The sequence below is a fragment of the Oryza brachyantha genome, chromosome 2 (assembly GCF_000231095.2).
Source record: "Oryza brachyantha chromosome 2, ObraRS2, whole genome shotgun sequence".
Lineage (NCBI taxonomy): Eukaryota > Viridiplantae > Streptophyta > Magnoliopsida > Poales > Poaceae > Oryza > Oryza brachyantha.
The window spans coordinates 14,494,991-14,512,049 of record NC_023164.2 but is presented as its reverse complement, the minus strand read 5'-3'; the positions used below and the strand labels follow the sequence as shown (position 1 = coordinate 14,512,049).

Sequence of the window (17,059 nt, the reverse complement as noted above, 5' to 3'; positions counted from 1 at the left end):
AAAACATCCCCAAGAGCAAACTTACCTCTTTACTATCAGCAAAACAACATCTCCAAGAGCAATCTTACCTCTTACTATCAGCAGATAACATCGAGAAAGAACTATGGTATATCTTTCGTTGGAAAAAAAGTCCTTCATTTTAATGTTTAACAAAATTGCATACCATTGTAAAACTTCAAGTCAGACAAGAAAGTGTCATAAAAATTGGAATAGCTGATAAAGAAATTCATTTTGACTTCATTAAGAAGCAAGACGCCAGAGCTCCATGCTTGTATATAGTTAGTGACTACTGACTGCGTTAGTGGCTGTCATATGTATTTGGAACATGGAAATGTAACTTAAATGAATGCTAACATAATCAGAATTCTATACCGAAACGTGTAAATATGTAGGTAGTACCTGATCAGTCCAATACTCCCTATGTCTGAAGCCGTGAACTTATTCTCACGAGGGTACATTAGGCTGAAAAATTCATGGATTGTTGTTAAAATTTATCTTTACTTCCAAAGTAAAACTGAAGAAACAAACAGTTTGATTTACAGGGATTGGCTTATCAAAGCTTAAGTATCAATGCACCGGCCTTATTATTTTACGACAAGCTAGTTCATCCAACCTGTTATTATTTCCATAACACAATAACATATATAATATGATACCTCACTAGGCCAAACATGTCATTTAGTCCTGTTGGATCCTTACGGTTTCTTCACTATATATATAGGCTTAACTGCCCTGACTGCCTAGTCGACCCCACGCTTCTGTGGCCAATATTCATCAACTATTTAGGTGATTATAATGTTTTCCATGTAATACTGACTCTGCTATTTCTGTTTATGAAGATATTATAATTGTTTACTTCAAATTCATGCCATGAACAATGCTTGTATTCATCCAAGATATATACATGTAGAGGTATACGAAAATATGCAAGAAACCCTCCAATATAATGGGGAAATACAAAATAAGCTATATATCTCTAACATTTCACATATAATATTTCTGTAACAAAATTCATGACATGTACAATATCGTACTCTTTACATTGTTGCTTCATCTCTCTATTTAGAGATCTGACCAACAATGCTAATGAGGTCTCCATGCCTTTGTCAATAGCGCAGTTTGGATTTTGGAATGTGATCAAGACTATAAGATGCTGCACGGGGTTAGGAATTTTGTCCTGTCTGGTTGTGGACTGGATGCTTGCATAATATATAGACTCCAGGAGCAGTGATATACAAAGTGAGGTAGGTTTGCAAATGTTCAAGGCATGTGCAAGCTGTGTGAATGGAAGTGGGGCATATCATCAGTCATCACTGGGATAAGTATGGCCATATTGATTCTGGATCTTTGTATGCCTGGTGGGCGATTTCAGATCCCTCATAATTAAATACAATGCTTTCTCCATGATCTACACCCATATGCATGAATGCGAGGCTGGTTTTGAAAGCTCCAAATCACCCCCGCTCCTCTTCTCCAAAGTCCTAACTTTGCCTAGTTGCCAACAATCATTTACAAAGGTTTGAAGTACCACAACACACTTGGTCCTATTGACCTAACCTGCGCCCCTAATTTAGCAGGGTACCTTCCTGTGCTTGGATAACGCGCAGCACACTACCTGCAATCAACTTCTAGTTGTGTACTTGTGTTGGACCATTGGTGTAGTACTGTAGTTGTGTGCCGTCTTCTGTACTTTCTGCAGCAGGCTCACACATTTCATTTGCAACAATCCTGAGGTTAACTAATGTTAGACAGATGCTAAATAGAGCTTCTAAAATTGTTGGGTGACCACCAGATCATTTCACATATGCTTGTGGAAATGACGCTTTCGTTGGCACAAGGGAATATTGTACCATGGTTCGGTAGCCTCCATGATAGCATTGGTGGACCTTGCTATAGCTACACCTTAACAGCATTACAGTATGAATCCATGATAAATGAAGTATGCATGTCATTCACACCCCGTCTTGTTCTATAGTAGCAAGTGATCAGTAGTGCAAAGATTGTGCCTGATGCAGACATAGGTTAAGGAATTAGTATATACCATGCAGCTTGATTGTTAATTCAGCGTAAGCTAAAAATTTACAGGATACAGTGAGGGAGTGATTGTGTTATCTGATGTACCTCTCACTCTTAGACTGCCTGTTGGAGCCTTTGCCATTCCAAATACCTCGGATTTCACATGATCGTCTACCTTTCTACTAAAAGAATGAATTTCTATCATCAACCAAGCTGTAAAAGAGAGTATTTATGATCAATGTAGCAAAAGAGTACTGCCTATAAAAATGTTAAATTGGTATCATCTACTCATTAGGTTCTTTAGCAGGCTGCCCTAATAAATCACTAGCAGGAGAATAGAAGCATTAGAGACTCACTAAGTATGCAAATGTCCAAATCAATACTCATCTGTGCAAGACTACAAAAATAAGTGATATCTAGTTTCAAATCTACTTGAAGTGAGAACATTAAAACAGAAACGGGTGAAACTGAATGAAATTAAGAGGATATGTCATTTATCTGATGCAGATTGATTTGAAACATGCTGATGCTTGTTTGAAGTACCAACACATTCTTTTATTATCTTAATCAGGCCATGTAACTGCACTATTTGTCGCATGTCCTATGGAATTTTTGTTATACAGGATAATTTTGTGAAGTAAAAACCATGGGTATCATTTGGATACTCATAGGGAAATTGGCCCCAATAGATGGCTAGAAATATTTGTCTTTTCATGGATATATATGAAATGTTTTATGGAATTGTGTTACTGTAGGTCAAAAGACTAAAAAGAGTTTTACAGTTTCTTGGAATTGCAATACTGTAAGGAGAAAACCTTCTGATTCTAATGCTGTGGAGAAAGTAAATACTGATGCCATTAAAAAACCCTCAGCAGTAAAATAACCACATTGTTCATGTTGCTAGGGACTTGTCTGAAAAAAAAAATAGCTTGCTAGCTAATCTTCTGTAACTTTTGTTGCTTCAAAACCAATAAGCTAGTGGAAAATTTGAAAGATAGCAGGTTAGCTATTATTACCAGGCTATTAGCTATTTACGAAAAAAGAGACTCATACCCTTCAGAAGTAGTTTACGAGGATGTCCAATCATGGCCATAAATGGTCAAGAATAATTAGCGGGCATCTGTGATATTAGATGTATGCAATATTAACAATATCCATAGATGAGTTGCCCATAAATGATCATGAATAATTAACAGGGCCTGTACAAATTCTGCCAATGGTAATCCATTCATGAAGATGGACTGAATCTATAATAATCAATTATTAGACCAAGACTCTAGTCAACAATTGGTGATTGGAACTAATCATATGAGATGATAACCATTCAACAACCGAGAGGTATCAGGTAGAGAGTTCTCACTATCACAGCCTTTTCAGTACAAGTGCAGCACATGGGCATGACTTTCGAAAGCCTACTTTGTGAAGCCCTTTTGTTGGTCTGAGCAAAAAACTAGATTCAACTGAAATTGATTGATGCAAATGTTCATCTTCTCCCCAGTTGTCAGCGTCCCAAAGGCTCAGGGTCCTCTGATCCACTCCTATCACGTGTGCGCAACATGCATACACACATAATCCTTGTACTGCTCAACAAAAGGGTATTTGCATTTAATTATACAAGACAATCAGCATGCAACTGAGAATAGAGAGTAATTCACTAGCTGAAGATATTTTTACAAAGAACATCACACATGACCCTACTTACTGCAGTCTTTTATTGAAGCCAGAGCCCAAACACTAGATCTAATCATTCAATTGAGTTTTTTTCAGTTAAACATGACTGTTGGAACAAAATGTTAAACTGAAGATACAGATCGTGTCATGAAAAGTGAGTTCTTTTGTCTTTCCTAACTTTAAACCAGTTTCTTCTTGCTTGAATAAGTGAATGAAATTCCCAGGAGCCATGATCCTTACTCAAGAATCAAATCTCAGCTATATGATATATCTATGTAAACTCCATGGCTCTATGCAATCATATAACTGTAGGAATTCATTTGCTCAGAAAGTCACAATTTAATGTAAGTACTGACCAGTGACAACTCTACCATGCAAAAAATTCCCAAACTCTATATATCAAGTAATGGTTTTGGGAGTTCATGCATCTGCAAATAGTCAAAGCGATCTATTCAAGAACCTTTAAAAAAACTCAATATAGTGTAACTTTTGTTGTACACATACTCAGAAATGACAGGAATTTCAAACAAAGTACCTTTGGAGTGTCTAACTACATACCCCTTCAATTATAATATGAAGGAGAATTATCTAGAGGGTATGAAAGGAACAGTACAATTTGAGCTAACTAGAAGTACAGTATAAACAGGATCTTGATCATGAAAAAGCTCACCACCTAGTTCATTGACCCTTATTTTGATTGTATTAAGAATTGAAAGTAAGCAACAACATGATGCCGAAGAAAGTAGTAAGGCCTGCTATTACAAGAAAAGAAAACACCAGTTCAAACAAAGATTGAAAATAATATATTTGAGTTAATTACATCACAATAACAAACATAAAGCCCTGCTATAGCTACAGCCTCCTAACTGAATGAACTTTTTATGATTGTTGGAAACTGAATTATTCAATTGAATTTTGGATTAGTAAACCTATGAACTCTCATAACTTCAGAAACCACCTCAAAATGAGACTACTAGCTGCAAGTCATATACTAGGAACAAAGGACTCTGGAGTTTGAACAATTGATTCTACACGCTGGGTTTACAAACTATGCCAATAAGTTTTAAGCATAATATGGATGTGCAACTGTGCATGCTATCTACACGTAGAAACAAAGGACACAACAAAGGCAACTGAGTGCAATGAAAGTACAAGTTCATTACCAGATGAACATGTCTGCACAAAATAATGTTAACAAGATGAATACAATCAAATAGATATTGAGAAACATATAATGAAATCCTGCTGGTGGTGCCACTGATTGGAGAATTTCTGATATGCAAGGATGCCACTTGGGCACTTGGCTCAACTAGATGAGGTCCAATTCTCACATGGCGCAAGGGAGCAAACGTGCATGCTTCCAACTTTGCAAATCTAATGTTCACACGGTCTGCCTGGCCCAAAGCTACTGCTCATCAAATTACTGCATGCATGTAGAAAAAAGTAACAAGTCTAAGTTACATGCTTATGATTTGGTATGAACTCCTTTCGATGTTCAGAAGTTTAAACTGAAACTGGAAAATGGTTACTTTTCTTTAAACCAAAAAAAAAAAGGAAAGGGACAATCACTCTTATTATTTTTTCGGCCCCATATTTTCGCTTGTATTAAGCATAAGCGAATGGCTTACTAATGATTAAAAAATATTTTGTAGATTTTGTAGGTTTCCACACTCTCCTCCCCAGTAGAAGCATGAAGAATGGGGAGGTGCCGGGGCCCCAGGAGGCTAGGAACCCAATCAGTCCAGGCCTCGCCTCCTATGTGCTGACATGGTGGGCCACAGCACGGTTCCTCCTGAGAAATGGGAGACCCTAGATCGCTTTTCGCCAACACCGGGAAATAAACTATGTTGGAAAAAACCAAAATCAACTCAAAATTTAAGTTTTATAATTCAAAATTTTGACCTATAAGCATAAGTATAAGTGAAAAGATGAGGGGCAAATTACCACTGAAGTTATGTTCAGTTAAGTGATACGATGCTCAAATCTAATTTGCTTGTTCATAATTGAAAAATTAAATTTAAAGGACAGACTGAAGAAGTCAGAAATTCTAAACCAATATAGAACCTTAAGGCTAAACATCTTCCACTTTACTCAAGATAAGTGTACGAAGGTGCACAACCGAAGTTCTGAACTCGTACCTGCTTTGCTGTTGGCGTTGCAAGGGATCCATCTAATGAGGTTCACTAAGTCTTTTTTTGCCTAACAAGTCATTGTGTGATTTCACTAATTCTTCTTCATTTCAGTGCACTCAAAATTGATTCATTGCACAGAGGAATTCATTCAGTGAGTTCAAATTCTTCTCCTCCCTCATAATCCTCATCCCGCTTGCTGCAAGAGTCATTTTCCCTAAGCCTCTTCCTCCTTGGCGGCAATGCCGCCCTCATCACTGTCGCATACTCCTCCCTGATAGCAACAAGTGGATGTGCATGCTTCTCGAGCAGCAGACTTCCATCACCATAAGCTTCCCTGAGCACAACTGTCTGCGTACCAAGCACTCGAGAGAGGTAAAAAATGCCTGGATGGCGCTCAAACACCTTGGTGAACTTCTGTGGCATGCCAAACAGCTTCCTCATGTTGCTCACGTTGTGGCGCTCTGTCCTCTTCGCCACCGTGAGGTGCAGCAGCTCATGGAACACCCCTACATTCCTCTTCTCCGACACATCTGTGCGGTGATCAAGGCCCGACGGGTCGGCGTAGGGGCTGATGTACGGCAGGGCCTGCCATTCCCTCAGCCAGTTAACGCACTTGCTTCTGAGACCAAACCCCTTCGTGAAGCTCACCGGGAAAGGGAGGCAAGTGGTGTCACCGACGCCGGCGCTCTTCTCTAGCTCCGAGACGGCAAGACCGTCGTCCCACGAGAGGAGGTGGAGCCAGACGCGCTCATCGCCCTCGGGCTGTTCGAGAGCGAAATGTTCCGGGTAGCGGCGGAGGATGGACGCGCGGTAGTCGCGGGGCAGGCCGAGGTCCCAGCGGAGGAGGTCGACGGTGTGGAGCGGGAGCGACCGCGGCAGGGTGAGCATGAGGAGGCGGCGGAGGCGGGACACCAGGTCGGGCTCGGACTCGACGAGGCAGTCCGCCTCCCGCCGCCGGAGGTCGAGCGCCGCGTCCGTGAGGGACACGCCGCCGCCGCGGCGCGGCGCGAAGAGCGTGTGGTACCTGCCCAGGAACGCGTCCACCGCGCCCGCGCACCCGAACGCCTTGCGCACGGACCTGTCGGCGAGGAGCTCGGGGCGCGACGCGCGGTGGCCCGGCCGGGACGACACGAGGTCGAGCAGGTGGTGGGCGTCGCGCAGGTGGCGCTCCCGCGACACCGCCGCGTCGAGCGCCCGGTCCTTCACCCACTTCAGCTTCACGTTCACCAGCGTCGCCCGCTGCTCCGCCGCGAACAGCGCCGCCTCCGACCACCCCCTCCTCCTCCTCCCCACCCCCAACCCCCTCGCCGCTCGCGGCCACCGCCACGCCATGGAGAGACCTCGAGACCTCGCCGACTCAAATGGGCCTAAGCAAATGGGCCTATAGTACTAGAGGCCCAGCTGGGGGTTAAGCGAGCGAAGATTCCGAGCGTCGGAGGGGATAAAGAGGGCGTCTTCTCGTCTCCGTCTGCGGAAGACGACGAGAAGGGAAGCAGCGAGAAGAGATTGCGGGTTGGTGAGCGGAGGAGGGCGATGGCGTCGGCGTCGTCGTCGTCGTTGGCCGCCGGGCAGGCGCGCGGGGGTAACCCGCTGGAGGAGTGGAGCGGGCGCGTGAAGGCGCTGGAGGCGGGGTTCCGCAAGTGGATGGCGGAGCAGCCCACGCACATCGAGGCCGTGGTGACCACGGCCGTCGGGGCGGTGCAGGGCGCGGCGCTGGGCGGGCTCATGGGCACGCTCACCGCCGACGGGGGGTCTCCGTTCCCGGTGCCGCAGCCGCCGCCCAACGCGAACCCGGAAGCCATGGCCTCCTTCAAGCAGGCTCAGGTTGCCAACCCTGCCAGGCTGTCGCATCTTCTACCCGAATATTATTTTTTTCTCGCATTTGATGAATTCTTCGTGAAACTGAGGTTTACTTACGATTTGCGACGTGCCGTATCAAAATTGCAATTTGGAATAATCTGCTCTTGCAATCATGGTTCCACCTACCTAATTGATTGATCGTGATACATGCATCAATGTCGTTAGTGGACACTTCTGTTGATGCGTGATATTGCTCTCGGATTGCAGATTGCAGTTTTCCTTTGTGCAAATTATTGTTGAGCACAAAGATCGGTTGGTCTGGCATAGGATTAGAACGGGTGCAGGGAGCAAATTTGGTAAGGCAAGACCGCAAGAACAAAGAATGGAGAGTGAAGTAGATTATGGCTATATTGTAGAAAACATATGCCATCTGTTCAACCACTAGTTCCAAACTAGCACAATGTTATCTGATCGTCCTAGGTGCAATCAACATGATCAGCCAATCAGAAATCTGATTGTCTGATTAATCTTGATACTTGCTTTGCTTTACACTTGTACTATATACTACAGGAAGGTGTTTAATTTAATGAAAACATTACAGTAATCTAGATCCATATCCAGCTTCACTAAGATGGAATGTCCACCATTCTTGTTCCTCCATCTTATATGCACAAGGTAAGAATACAGAAAATAGCAGAAATATAAAAATAAAAAATTAACAATACTAAAAGATATATAAATCATCATTTCATCAACTCGATATTACAAAAACATAGGACCGACTAGGGTCAATTAATCGGCCTGATTAATGATTAATCAAGCCCTGATTGGTGCCATGGTGATTAGGGTTAATCATACAATTTGAAAGCATTGAACTTTGGCATAGATTTTCCTTTGAAGGTACAATCTACAATAGGTTAAAAGTCTCACTCATGAACTATATAACCATGGACTTAATTTTAGTCTTGCATTTTTTCACATAGCACATGTTGGACATACAGAGGCCACATATATGTCCCAGTATTTGATTTTTTACACTTCAATGTAATGTGCTACTTGTAGGCTTTAGCTGGTGGACCATTGGTGCAAGCCCGGAATTTCGCAGTTATGACTGGTGCAAATGCAGGCATATCTTGTGTTATGAGAAGGATACGTGGTGGCGAGGATATCCAGGGCAGGTGAGTCTTTGAAATTTCGTTTATATTGCAACTACAGTTAAAGGAACACAATAACTTGTACAATCAAATTGGTGGTTGATATATGAAACTTAATCTTGTAAATGCTTGGTCTCAAAAATTCTCTTCCAGATATGAGCCATTAAGGGATAAACTATGCATATTCAAATTCCTGGATGGAACTACAGTTCAAGTTAATAAATACATATTCGTTGCTTTCTGAAATTATGCTAGACAAATCACAAATGTCCTTTTTGTATTTGTGTAGCATGGCAGCTGCTTTTGGTTCTGGTGCTCTGTTCTCCATAGTTAGCGGAATGGGAACTCCCAATCCAGTTGCAAATGCAATTACAACAGGTGCTGCTTTTGCAATATTTCAAGGTGGCTTTTTCATGGTAAGAAGTTATATTTACTTGCTGGTACTGACTTTAGTTGTTATTTTTCCTGTTCATTCCATTCTATTACTAACTTTTCACATCTGTTGTATTCTGAAGTTGCTTTGCTATTCCTGCCTTAAGATAAAGTGAGCTTTGGATTGGAATATTATTATGTAGAAATATATTTTTGTTTTACCTGTGGAGATGGTAGTTCTATAAGCTTGGTAGACATTGATCAACGAAGTTTTTGCCTGATTATGTTTCTAGCAATCTAGCTAAAGCCTAGCTACGGCAGGTGCTTCATAGGGATTAGGGACATTACATACTGAATTTTGTTTTGTTGGTTGAAGTCTATGTCATGTACGGAGATGCTGAACATCTCAAGTGTTTATGACAACAATGAGCTTTGGCAGTGCCAGTATGCCACCTTTTTGTTTCTTGTTACAAACTCCATTCTGAAAAATATTCATAAAGTGTAATCTCCTATGCGTTAGGCCTCCAGAAAGTGAAGAGAGATGTTTAGCATGAAAGCAGCTAGTTTGCTGTTCATGTGAGTACTTGGATAGGACCTTGATAATTTTGTATGGGATAAGTGAGAGTTTAAAAGTTTAAACGTGTGATGAACCATTTTGTTGAAGTACAATTTTTTTAAGTATGTTTCTTTCTTTCGGATAATTTTCTGTGCACGTGGAATTCTCTACACAATCTGTATACATACCTTTAGTAGCGCTTTTGATTTTAGTGATATTACTATTATTTGATTTTAGTTACTATTATTATCAGAAAATTACTATAACTTTCTGATAATTTTCTGTGCACATACCTTTAGTAGCGTTTTCGATTTTAGTGAAATTACTATTATTTAGTCTTGTCACAACTTTCAACCAGCTGACATGATGTTGAATTGTTAATTCAGTATTCCCTATATCTTACTAATTCTATCTGTTAATTCATTCTATTCAGATTGGGCAGAAATTCTCAAAGCCACAGAGTGAGGATCTGTACTACTCTCGTGCAAGGAGCATGTTGCAAAAACTCGGCCTCGAGAAATATGAAAAGAATTTTAAGAAGGGTCTACTCACTGATCAAACCTTGCCCCTTCTTACTGACAGGCAAGTTATCGCTTCATTTGTAATCTACACCATCTCTGAAGAATGAAAAAGTTGTGTCCACACTAATATGTTGATATCTACTTTATGCTGCTTCAGTGCTTTGAGAGATGTGAAGATTCCCCCTGGCCCCAGACTTCTGATACTCGATCAGATTAAAAGGTTTGTGACCTATGGACACAAGAACATTCTTATTACTGCTACTTTTTGGTCATGGATTTCTTTTTCCTGTCCACAAGAACCCTGGTCCAGCTCAATAGTGTCCCTCCCCTCCCCTCCCCTCCCCTAATTTATTTATTCTACTTAATGCCAGCTTTATATTCAAATTTTAAGGACACAAGATTACTTTTCGGACTCCCATGCAGTGTATTCCAATTCCTGATCTAATGCCAATTATATATATATTTTTCAGGGATCCTGAGTTTGCAAAAGCACGGTGAAGGCTTGCAGCCCTTGGCTTATGTCTCCTTGAATTGCGTAGGACTTTATTATCTGTGCCTATGCCATCTCTGTTCTATGATAAGCTTTCTAGGCAACGCATTCATCATAAAGGGAATGTAGTTTCTTTCTGTAGTTACTATTGGTCACATGCTTTCAGTTTTCATCTGTTCTGTGAAAAGCTTTCTAGGCAAAGTAATCAGTTTTCATCTTCCTAATGAATTTTGTAGAACAATTAGTCACATGCTTGTGGTACAATATGTACATCCTGGTCAAAAGGCATATCATCTTGACTCTTTGTGACAACTGCCGAAGATGTGTTTGGTTCGTGGACGAGGTGGGTTGGATTGGATCATCTCTGGATTATAGGATGAGTTGGTTCTATTTTTCTATTTGGTTAGATGGATGGGTTGTATCTTGTTTTTTGTTTGGTCGGAGGGATGAGATGGGATGGGTTGGATCTGTTTTTTTTGTTTGGTTGAAGGGATGAGATGTGATAAAGGTTACATCTCATATCCAAAACAAAATATTAAATACTAGGATTAATATATATAAATAATATAAAGTAATTGGATGTATATTTGTATAAATAATATATTTTAAATAAATTTAATAAATAAAATGGACACCCTCTCTGTATGTCGTGGTCATCCTAGGACGGTCCCACTGTTTTGGTTTGGTGGGATGGGTTGGACCTGGATCTGAGAGAAATATTCCTCTACTGGGTTCAATGCATCCCACCCAGCCACCAACCAAACAAGGTCAGAGATAGGTTCTATCCCAACCCATGCCATCCCTTGAACCAAACATATCGAAAACAGCATCTTTCCTAATATAAAAAGTAGTACATGCCACTACAATTTTGAGAAATCAGGAAATAGGTTGAGCAACAGTAGCAGACCGAGAGTTTTGTGTAAAGACCACCAATCCTACTAGAGTACTGTATAGTACTGTATATACTATGCAAAAGAATTGATGACCAAGAGAAAGAAACAGAGTAAAACGGTGAAATACATTCCACTGGCCGTAGATTTCATATCTTCCAAGTAAAATTGAGCAAGATAGTGAAATTTCAAATGCCGGCCTTGCTTGTTTATACGACTGTACTTGTATTTTGAAAGAAGTGGATGGTGGCGGCGGCGGCAGTGTACTTTACCGATCCTCCGCAACACGTTCAGGTTGTCATTAAAAGAAGTTTGTCTCGTGAACACACAGACAAATGGTACTCCTATAGGTTTGATTAATTGAACAACAACGATATACAGTTGGGTACAAGTTTTAAGACATCATATGCCGGGACAAATCCCCTGACTGTGCTATGTACATAATGAAATATTCCGTGTCTACCTAAAAAATGAATTAGTAATCTCGAGAAAGAATGAAAAATTAGACCTCTAAAGTACTAAACCAGGATGCAGAGCTTCAGAATGTCCGTGTCGGGTCAGACAGCTGGACGATCTTCTCATTCAGGCGGCTCAAGCAAGGTTTCCCAGCAGCATCGATATCCATCAGTATGGTGTCGCCGGGCTTGTATTCACCGAAAAGAATCGCCTCGCTGATCACATCCTCAATCAGGTGGGTGACGGCTCTCCTTAGCGGCCGCGCACCGTAGCTCTTGTCATAGCCTTCATGGCAAATCAGGTCTTTCATTGCGTCAGACACCTCTAAGCCTATTCCAAGGGCCAACAGCCTACCCTTCACTTCTTGTAGGATGATATCAAGAATAGCTAGCATCTGCAATTATGTCAATGGGGAGTTAGTTTCCGAGCTGATCGGAAGTTTCAGGGTAGTAGGTATTTGCAGCGATAATTATGTCACATTAGCTGTATGTCTAACTAGGTGCATATCCAAATAAATCCTTTTTTCATGTACTTAGTAAACTAACTAATGGAATCGTTATCCAAGTTGACTAAATATCTGTAAAGTATTTTTTAAACAAATTCAAGGCCAAGAGTACGAAACTAACCTGAGTTTTCTCTAAGGGACGGAATACAACCATCTCATCGATTCTGTTGAGCAATTCAGGGCGGAAAAATGCCTTCAACTCCTCATTTACCAGGGATTTCATTGCAACATATGAGCTTGATTCAGTATCTTCTGTCGAGAAACCCATGCTTCGTCTTCCCTTTGAAATTGATGTAGAACCAACATTTGATGTCATGACAATCAATGTGTTCTTGAATGACACTCTGCGGCCCTGTAACACAAAGTTATAATGTAAATAAAACATGTAAGCGCTGAACCATAATAAAAATATGGAAGTGGCAGAGATTCTGGTCATTTTTAGCATTACTTTCTAGGGATAGAAACTCACAAAAATTCTTCAAATAACTCTACTGTTTGAAACTTATTTATGGACATGTAACAAAACAGCTGCATATCAGAATCTTCAGATCTAGTACCTGTGAGTCCGACAGATGCCCATCTTCGAAAATTTGGAGAAGAATGTTGAAAATATCAGGGTGAGCTTTCTCTATCTCATCAAGTAATACTACAGTAAATGGCTTTCTCCTGACAGCTTCTGTCAGAGTACCAGTTTCACCATATCCAATGTACCCTGGAGGAGAGCCTATGAGCTTGCTCACAGTGTGCCTCTCCATATACTCGCTCATGTCTAATCTGAGCATAGCAGATTCCTGTTTACAAAAAATGAACTTGTTAAGCCACATTCTATGAATTATATACAAATGGTGTTGAAATAATCAGATGACAACATGGATAGGATGACTTACCGATCCAAAATAACTAGCTGCTAGAGCTTTAGTAAGCTCAGTTTTACCAACTCCTGTCGGACCACAGAAAAGCAGAGTGGCAATAGGTCTGTCAGGATCATTGAGGCCAACCCGTGATCTCTTCACTGCTCTAGATATTGCCATAACAGCATCATCTTGACCAATAACGCGCTTTCTGAGCTCATCATCTAGTCCTACAAGAAGCTTTCTATCGTCAGCAGTTAACTGCTGGACTGGTATCCCTGACCATAATGAGGCAACTCTTGCAATGTCCTCTGTTCCAACTATGATTGGTCTGCATTATTCCAATTAAGTTCCTTTGTGAGAAAGACAGGTAATGGAGATTATACTGCACATTTTGTCGTGAGAAAACTTACTCCTCAACTTGGAGTTCGGATACCAACTCAGTCTTGTCCTCGTCCGGTGCTTCAGTGGTAGCACTGCCACTCTCTTGATCTGGAGAATACTTCATCTGGTTTGACGACACCTGAGTAATTTAGGACAGCAAATGTTATATATTTAGCACCTGATGGACCAAATAAAATCACCATATAACCAGTAGAAAATGCCCCATTACCACTTCATGCATGGTTTGAGCAGCTCTTATCTCTTGCCAGTATTCATCTGGTGACTTTAAGAGGATAGAAGACTGCCCTTCCTTCTTCCTATTAAATGATTCCATTCGAGCTCTACTCCCAGCTTCATCGATCAGATCAATAGCCTTATCAGGGAGCTGCCTGTCAGGGATATATCTTGCTGACAGATAAACTGCTGCATTGATGGCTTCTAAAGTAAATTTGCATTTGTGATATGTTTCATATTTTTCACGAAGACCAAGTAATATCTTCACAGCATCATCCTGCAATAAGTTCCAATTGTGGTTGAGAAACAAATGTACAAGTAAAATTACCTAACTTCCATAAGAAATATCTGCAAACCTGACTTGGCTCCTCTACTAATACTGGCTGGAAGCGGCGAGCCAAAGCCTTATCCTTCTCAAAATGCATCCTGTGTTCATCTAGAGTTGTAGCTGCAATGCACTAAAAGTACAAAGAAATATTGCCTATAAGATAGGTAATGCGGTAAGATAGAAATGTTCTTTCTGACATAGAGCAAGAACGCATAGGATGAAACAGAGCAAATCCAATACCTGCAATTCACCTCTAGCAAGTGGGGGCTTCAGCAAGTTGCCAATGTCAAGGCCAGCACCCTTACCCTTTCCAACAGTTCCAGATCCAATAAGATTGTGAACCTCATCAATGAAAAGAATAACATCCCCTGCATCAAATTTGAGCACCCTCAAACATCAGGATCAAATCCAAAGGACTTAAATGTCTATGATTTAACATTCATATTGCATCACTAGCTGACCTGCTTCGCGAACTTCACGAATTAAACTAGTAACCCTGGACTCCAGTTCACCTCTTTCTTTTGCACCAGCGATAAGTAGACCAACATCCAATGACATTATACGCTTTGCCTGTATGGTAATTTAAATGTGAGAACTGCGAATACTATTGATTTTAAAGCTAAATTTTACAAACTTATTGCTTTCCGTCCATCATTGGCAAGCCAAGCTTACCACAAGGTAAATGGGGACATCTCCATTTGCAATTCGAAGAGCCAACCCTTCAGCGATTGCAGTTTTGCCAACACCTGCCTCACCCAAAAGAATAGGATTGTTCTTTGTCCGTCGGCATATTATCTGAACTACTCTTTCAATCTCCTCCTCACGGCCAATGATGGGATCAATAAACCCACCACTAGCTTGTGTGGTCAAATCTAGACAGAATTGATCAAGTGCACCCTTTTCTGAAATGACAAACAGGACAAAGTTGCATTCAACATCCATGGCCTATATTATCAACAATCATGAAGATGACCTTCAATGTGTACTGACCTTTCTTTGTATTTAAAGATTTGGAGAATGCAGATCTTCCAGCCTCGGCAGGAGATTTCTTGGTCACTTTGAAAGATGATGCTCCTGCAGGTTCTCTGCCATCTTTTGCAAGCTCCCCTTGGAGTCGAGTGAGCGCTACTGATGCTAGCTGAGTCGGGTCTGCTCCCAAGCTGAAACAAATAACAAGATCTTTTGATGTTGGCACAGATGGTGAAAAGGACAAGGAGTTATTCCCTTTTTTAGGGAAAATACTACCAGGCCAAAACCTAGCAGTTAAATTTTCATTGATATAAACTAATTACAAACAGAAAACAAAAGGAGGTATTCCTTTTAGGACAACAAAATTATCATGTTCATATTGATTCCCATAATTACTGTCATTTACATAACTTTTGGGGCGTAGTAATAACACATTGATAATGGATTATCCCATGTCATTTGTCTAGATGAGCTAATAGGTAATATATTACTATCAGATGACAAAATGATGTGCGTTTCTTATGAGCAACAGATAAGCAATTGGAGTGTCTGTCGTTGTACTTACAAGAGAAAATGGCATCAGATTGGATCAGAAGAGAAATAGTAGAGGTGATAATGAACAGAAGCAATAAAAAGTTGCTAACAGAATCAAAGAGGACATAATATTCAGGTATGAAAAGGTACCTACCTTCTGAGAAGACTGTTGGTGGTGGGATCATCGAGCGTGAAGAGCGCGAGGGCGAGGTGCTCCGGGGAGATGAAGCTGCAGCCCATGTTCCGGGAGAACTCCACGGCGACCTCGAACACCCGCTTGCAGCTCCCGGAGAAGGGTATGTCCATTTGCAGCCCCGAGCCGGACGGCGATGGCGCGCCGGGGGTCAGGTCCCTGGCGCCGATGCCGCGGCACGCCTCGCGCGCGCGCTCGATGTTGATCCCCGACGAGAGGAAGCCCCCCGTCGACCTGTCCTCGGCGACGAGCCCCAGCAGCAGGTGGCGCGGAGCCACGGCGCCCTCCCCGAGCCCCTTGGCCTCCCGCTGCGACAGCACCACCGCCTTCACCGCCCGCTCCGTGAACCGCTCGAACACCGCCCTGACGACCGCGCGCCGCGCCCGCCGCGGCGCCGCCTGCGACGCCGCGCGCAGGACCGGCCGCAGCGGGTGCGCCAGCACGACCGCCCTCCCGATCCCCACAGCCCCCCACCTCGCCGCCACCCCGGCGGCCGCGAACCTCCTCCCAGCGAGATCCCCGGCCCCGAGCACGGCCACCGCCGACGACGTCGAGCAGCAGCACACCTCCATCGTTCGATCACCCGCAACCGCACCAGCCAACCACCACTACTACTATCCTTAGCACACCACCTCTCTCTCTCCCAATTCCCAATTAATCCAATGCAATCAACGAACGAACCAACCAAACTGCCCACCTAAACAAATCCCACGTATCTTCAATCTAAAAACGTAGCGGCGTACGTACGTATCTACTCCGAGGCGTGATGGTGGTGGTGGTGGTGGGTGAATCTGAAATAGCGCCGGTGGAGGAGGAGGGGGTATAAGAATACGGACGGCGGCGGAAGGCGAAGGAAGCACGCAAGGAAGGAGGCGGCGGCGAGGAAGAGGAGGAGGAGGAGGAGGAGGAGCTCACGTTGGAAACGGGAGTTTGGGACGGCTGCGAGCCTGCGACCGGCCGGTGGCAGAAAGGGATCGCCGATTTTGGTTTTTATCGGATTTCC

General features: G+C 42.4%; 3 protein-coding genes across 7 annotated transcripts; 1 reads left to right on the top strand and 2 right to left on the bottom strand.

Annotated features, from left to right (window-relative positions):
- Positions 1 to 983: 983 nt before the first annotated feature.
- LOC102705321 (protein WHAT'S THIS FACTOR 9, mitochondrial-like) lies at positions 984 to 7,174 on the bottom strand. 5 transcript variants are annotated; one of them, XM_040520718.1, is made up of 6 exons: positions 5,826 to 7,174; positions 4,358 to 5,110; positions 3,070 to 3,596; positions 2,122 to 2,229; positions 1,851 to 2,006; positions 984 to 1,728 (listed from the first exon to the last, which is right to left on the bottom strand). In XM_040520718.1, exon 1 carries the CDS (start codon positions 7,149 to 7,151, stop codon positions 5,964 to 5,966), a length of 1,188 nt encoding a protein of 395 aa, XP_040376652.1. In that variant the 5' UTR covers positions 7,152 to 7,174; the 3' UTR covers positions 984 to 1,728; positions 1,851 to 2,006; positions 2,122 to 2,229; positions 3,070 to 3,596; positions 4,358 to 5,110; positions 5,826 to 5,963. The 5 variants fall into 5 exon arrangements, with proteins under 5 accessions (XP_040376652.1, XP_040376651.1, XP_040376653.1 ...); XM_040520717.1 differs by having other exon boundaries at positions 984 to 2,006; XM_040520719.1 differs by having other exon boundaries at positions 984 to 2,006; positions 4,851 to 5,110.
- A 102-nt stretch (positions 7,175 to 7,276) lies between these two features.
- On the top strand, positions 7,277 to 11,005 carry LOC102705050 (chloroplastic import inner membrane translocase subunit HP30-2-like). Its single transcript, XM_040520721.1, has 6 exons — positions 7,277 to 7,643; positions 8,682 to 8,797; positions 9,063 to 9,189; positions 10,135 to 10,283; positions 10,380 to 10,442; positions 10,693 to 11,005. Exons 1-6 carry the CDS (start codon positions 7,353 to 7,355, stop codon positions 10,718 to 10,720), a joined length of 774 nt encoding a protein of 257 aa, XP_040376655.1. The 5' UTR covers positions 7,277 to 7,352; the 3' UTR covers positions 10,721 to 11,005.
- An 898-nt stretch (positions 11,006 to 11,903) lies between these two features.
- Positions 11,904 to 16,850, bottom strand: LOC102702442 (chaperone protein ClpD1, chloroplastic). Its single transcript, XM_006647261.3, has 12 exons — positions 16,018 to 16,850; positions 15,351 to 15,520; positions 15,033 to 15,262; positions 14,822 to 14,930; positions 14,601 to 14,728; positions 14,389 to 14,490; positions 14,028 to 14,309; positions 13,828 to 13,937; positions 13,451 to 13,745; positions 13,121 to 13,354; positions 12,685 to 12,915; positions 11,904 to 12,452 (listed from the first exon to the last, which is right to left on the bottom strand). The coding sequence occupies exons 1-12, from the start codon at positions 16,626 to 16,628 to the stop codon at positions 12,141 to 12,143; spliced, it is 2,814 nt and encodes a 937-aa protein (XP_006647324.2). The 5' UTR covers positions 16,629 to 16,850; the 3' UTR covers positions 11,904 to 12,140.
- Positions 16,851 to 17,059: the final 209 nt, after the last annotated feature.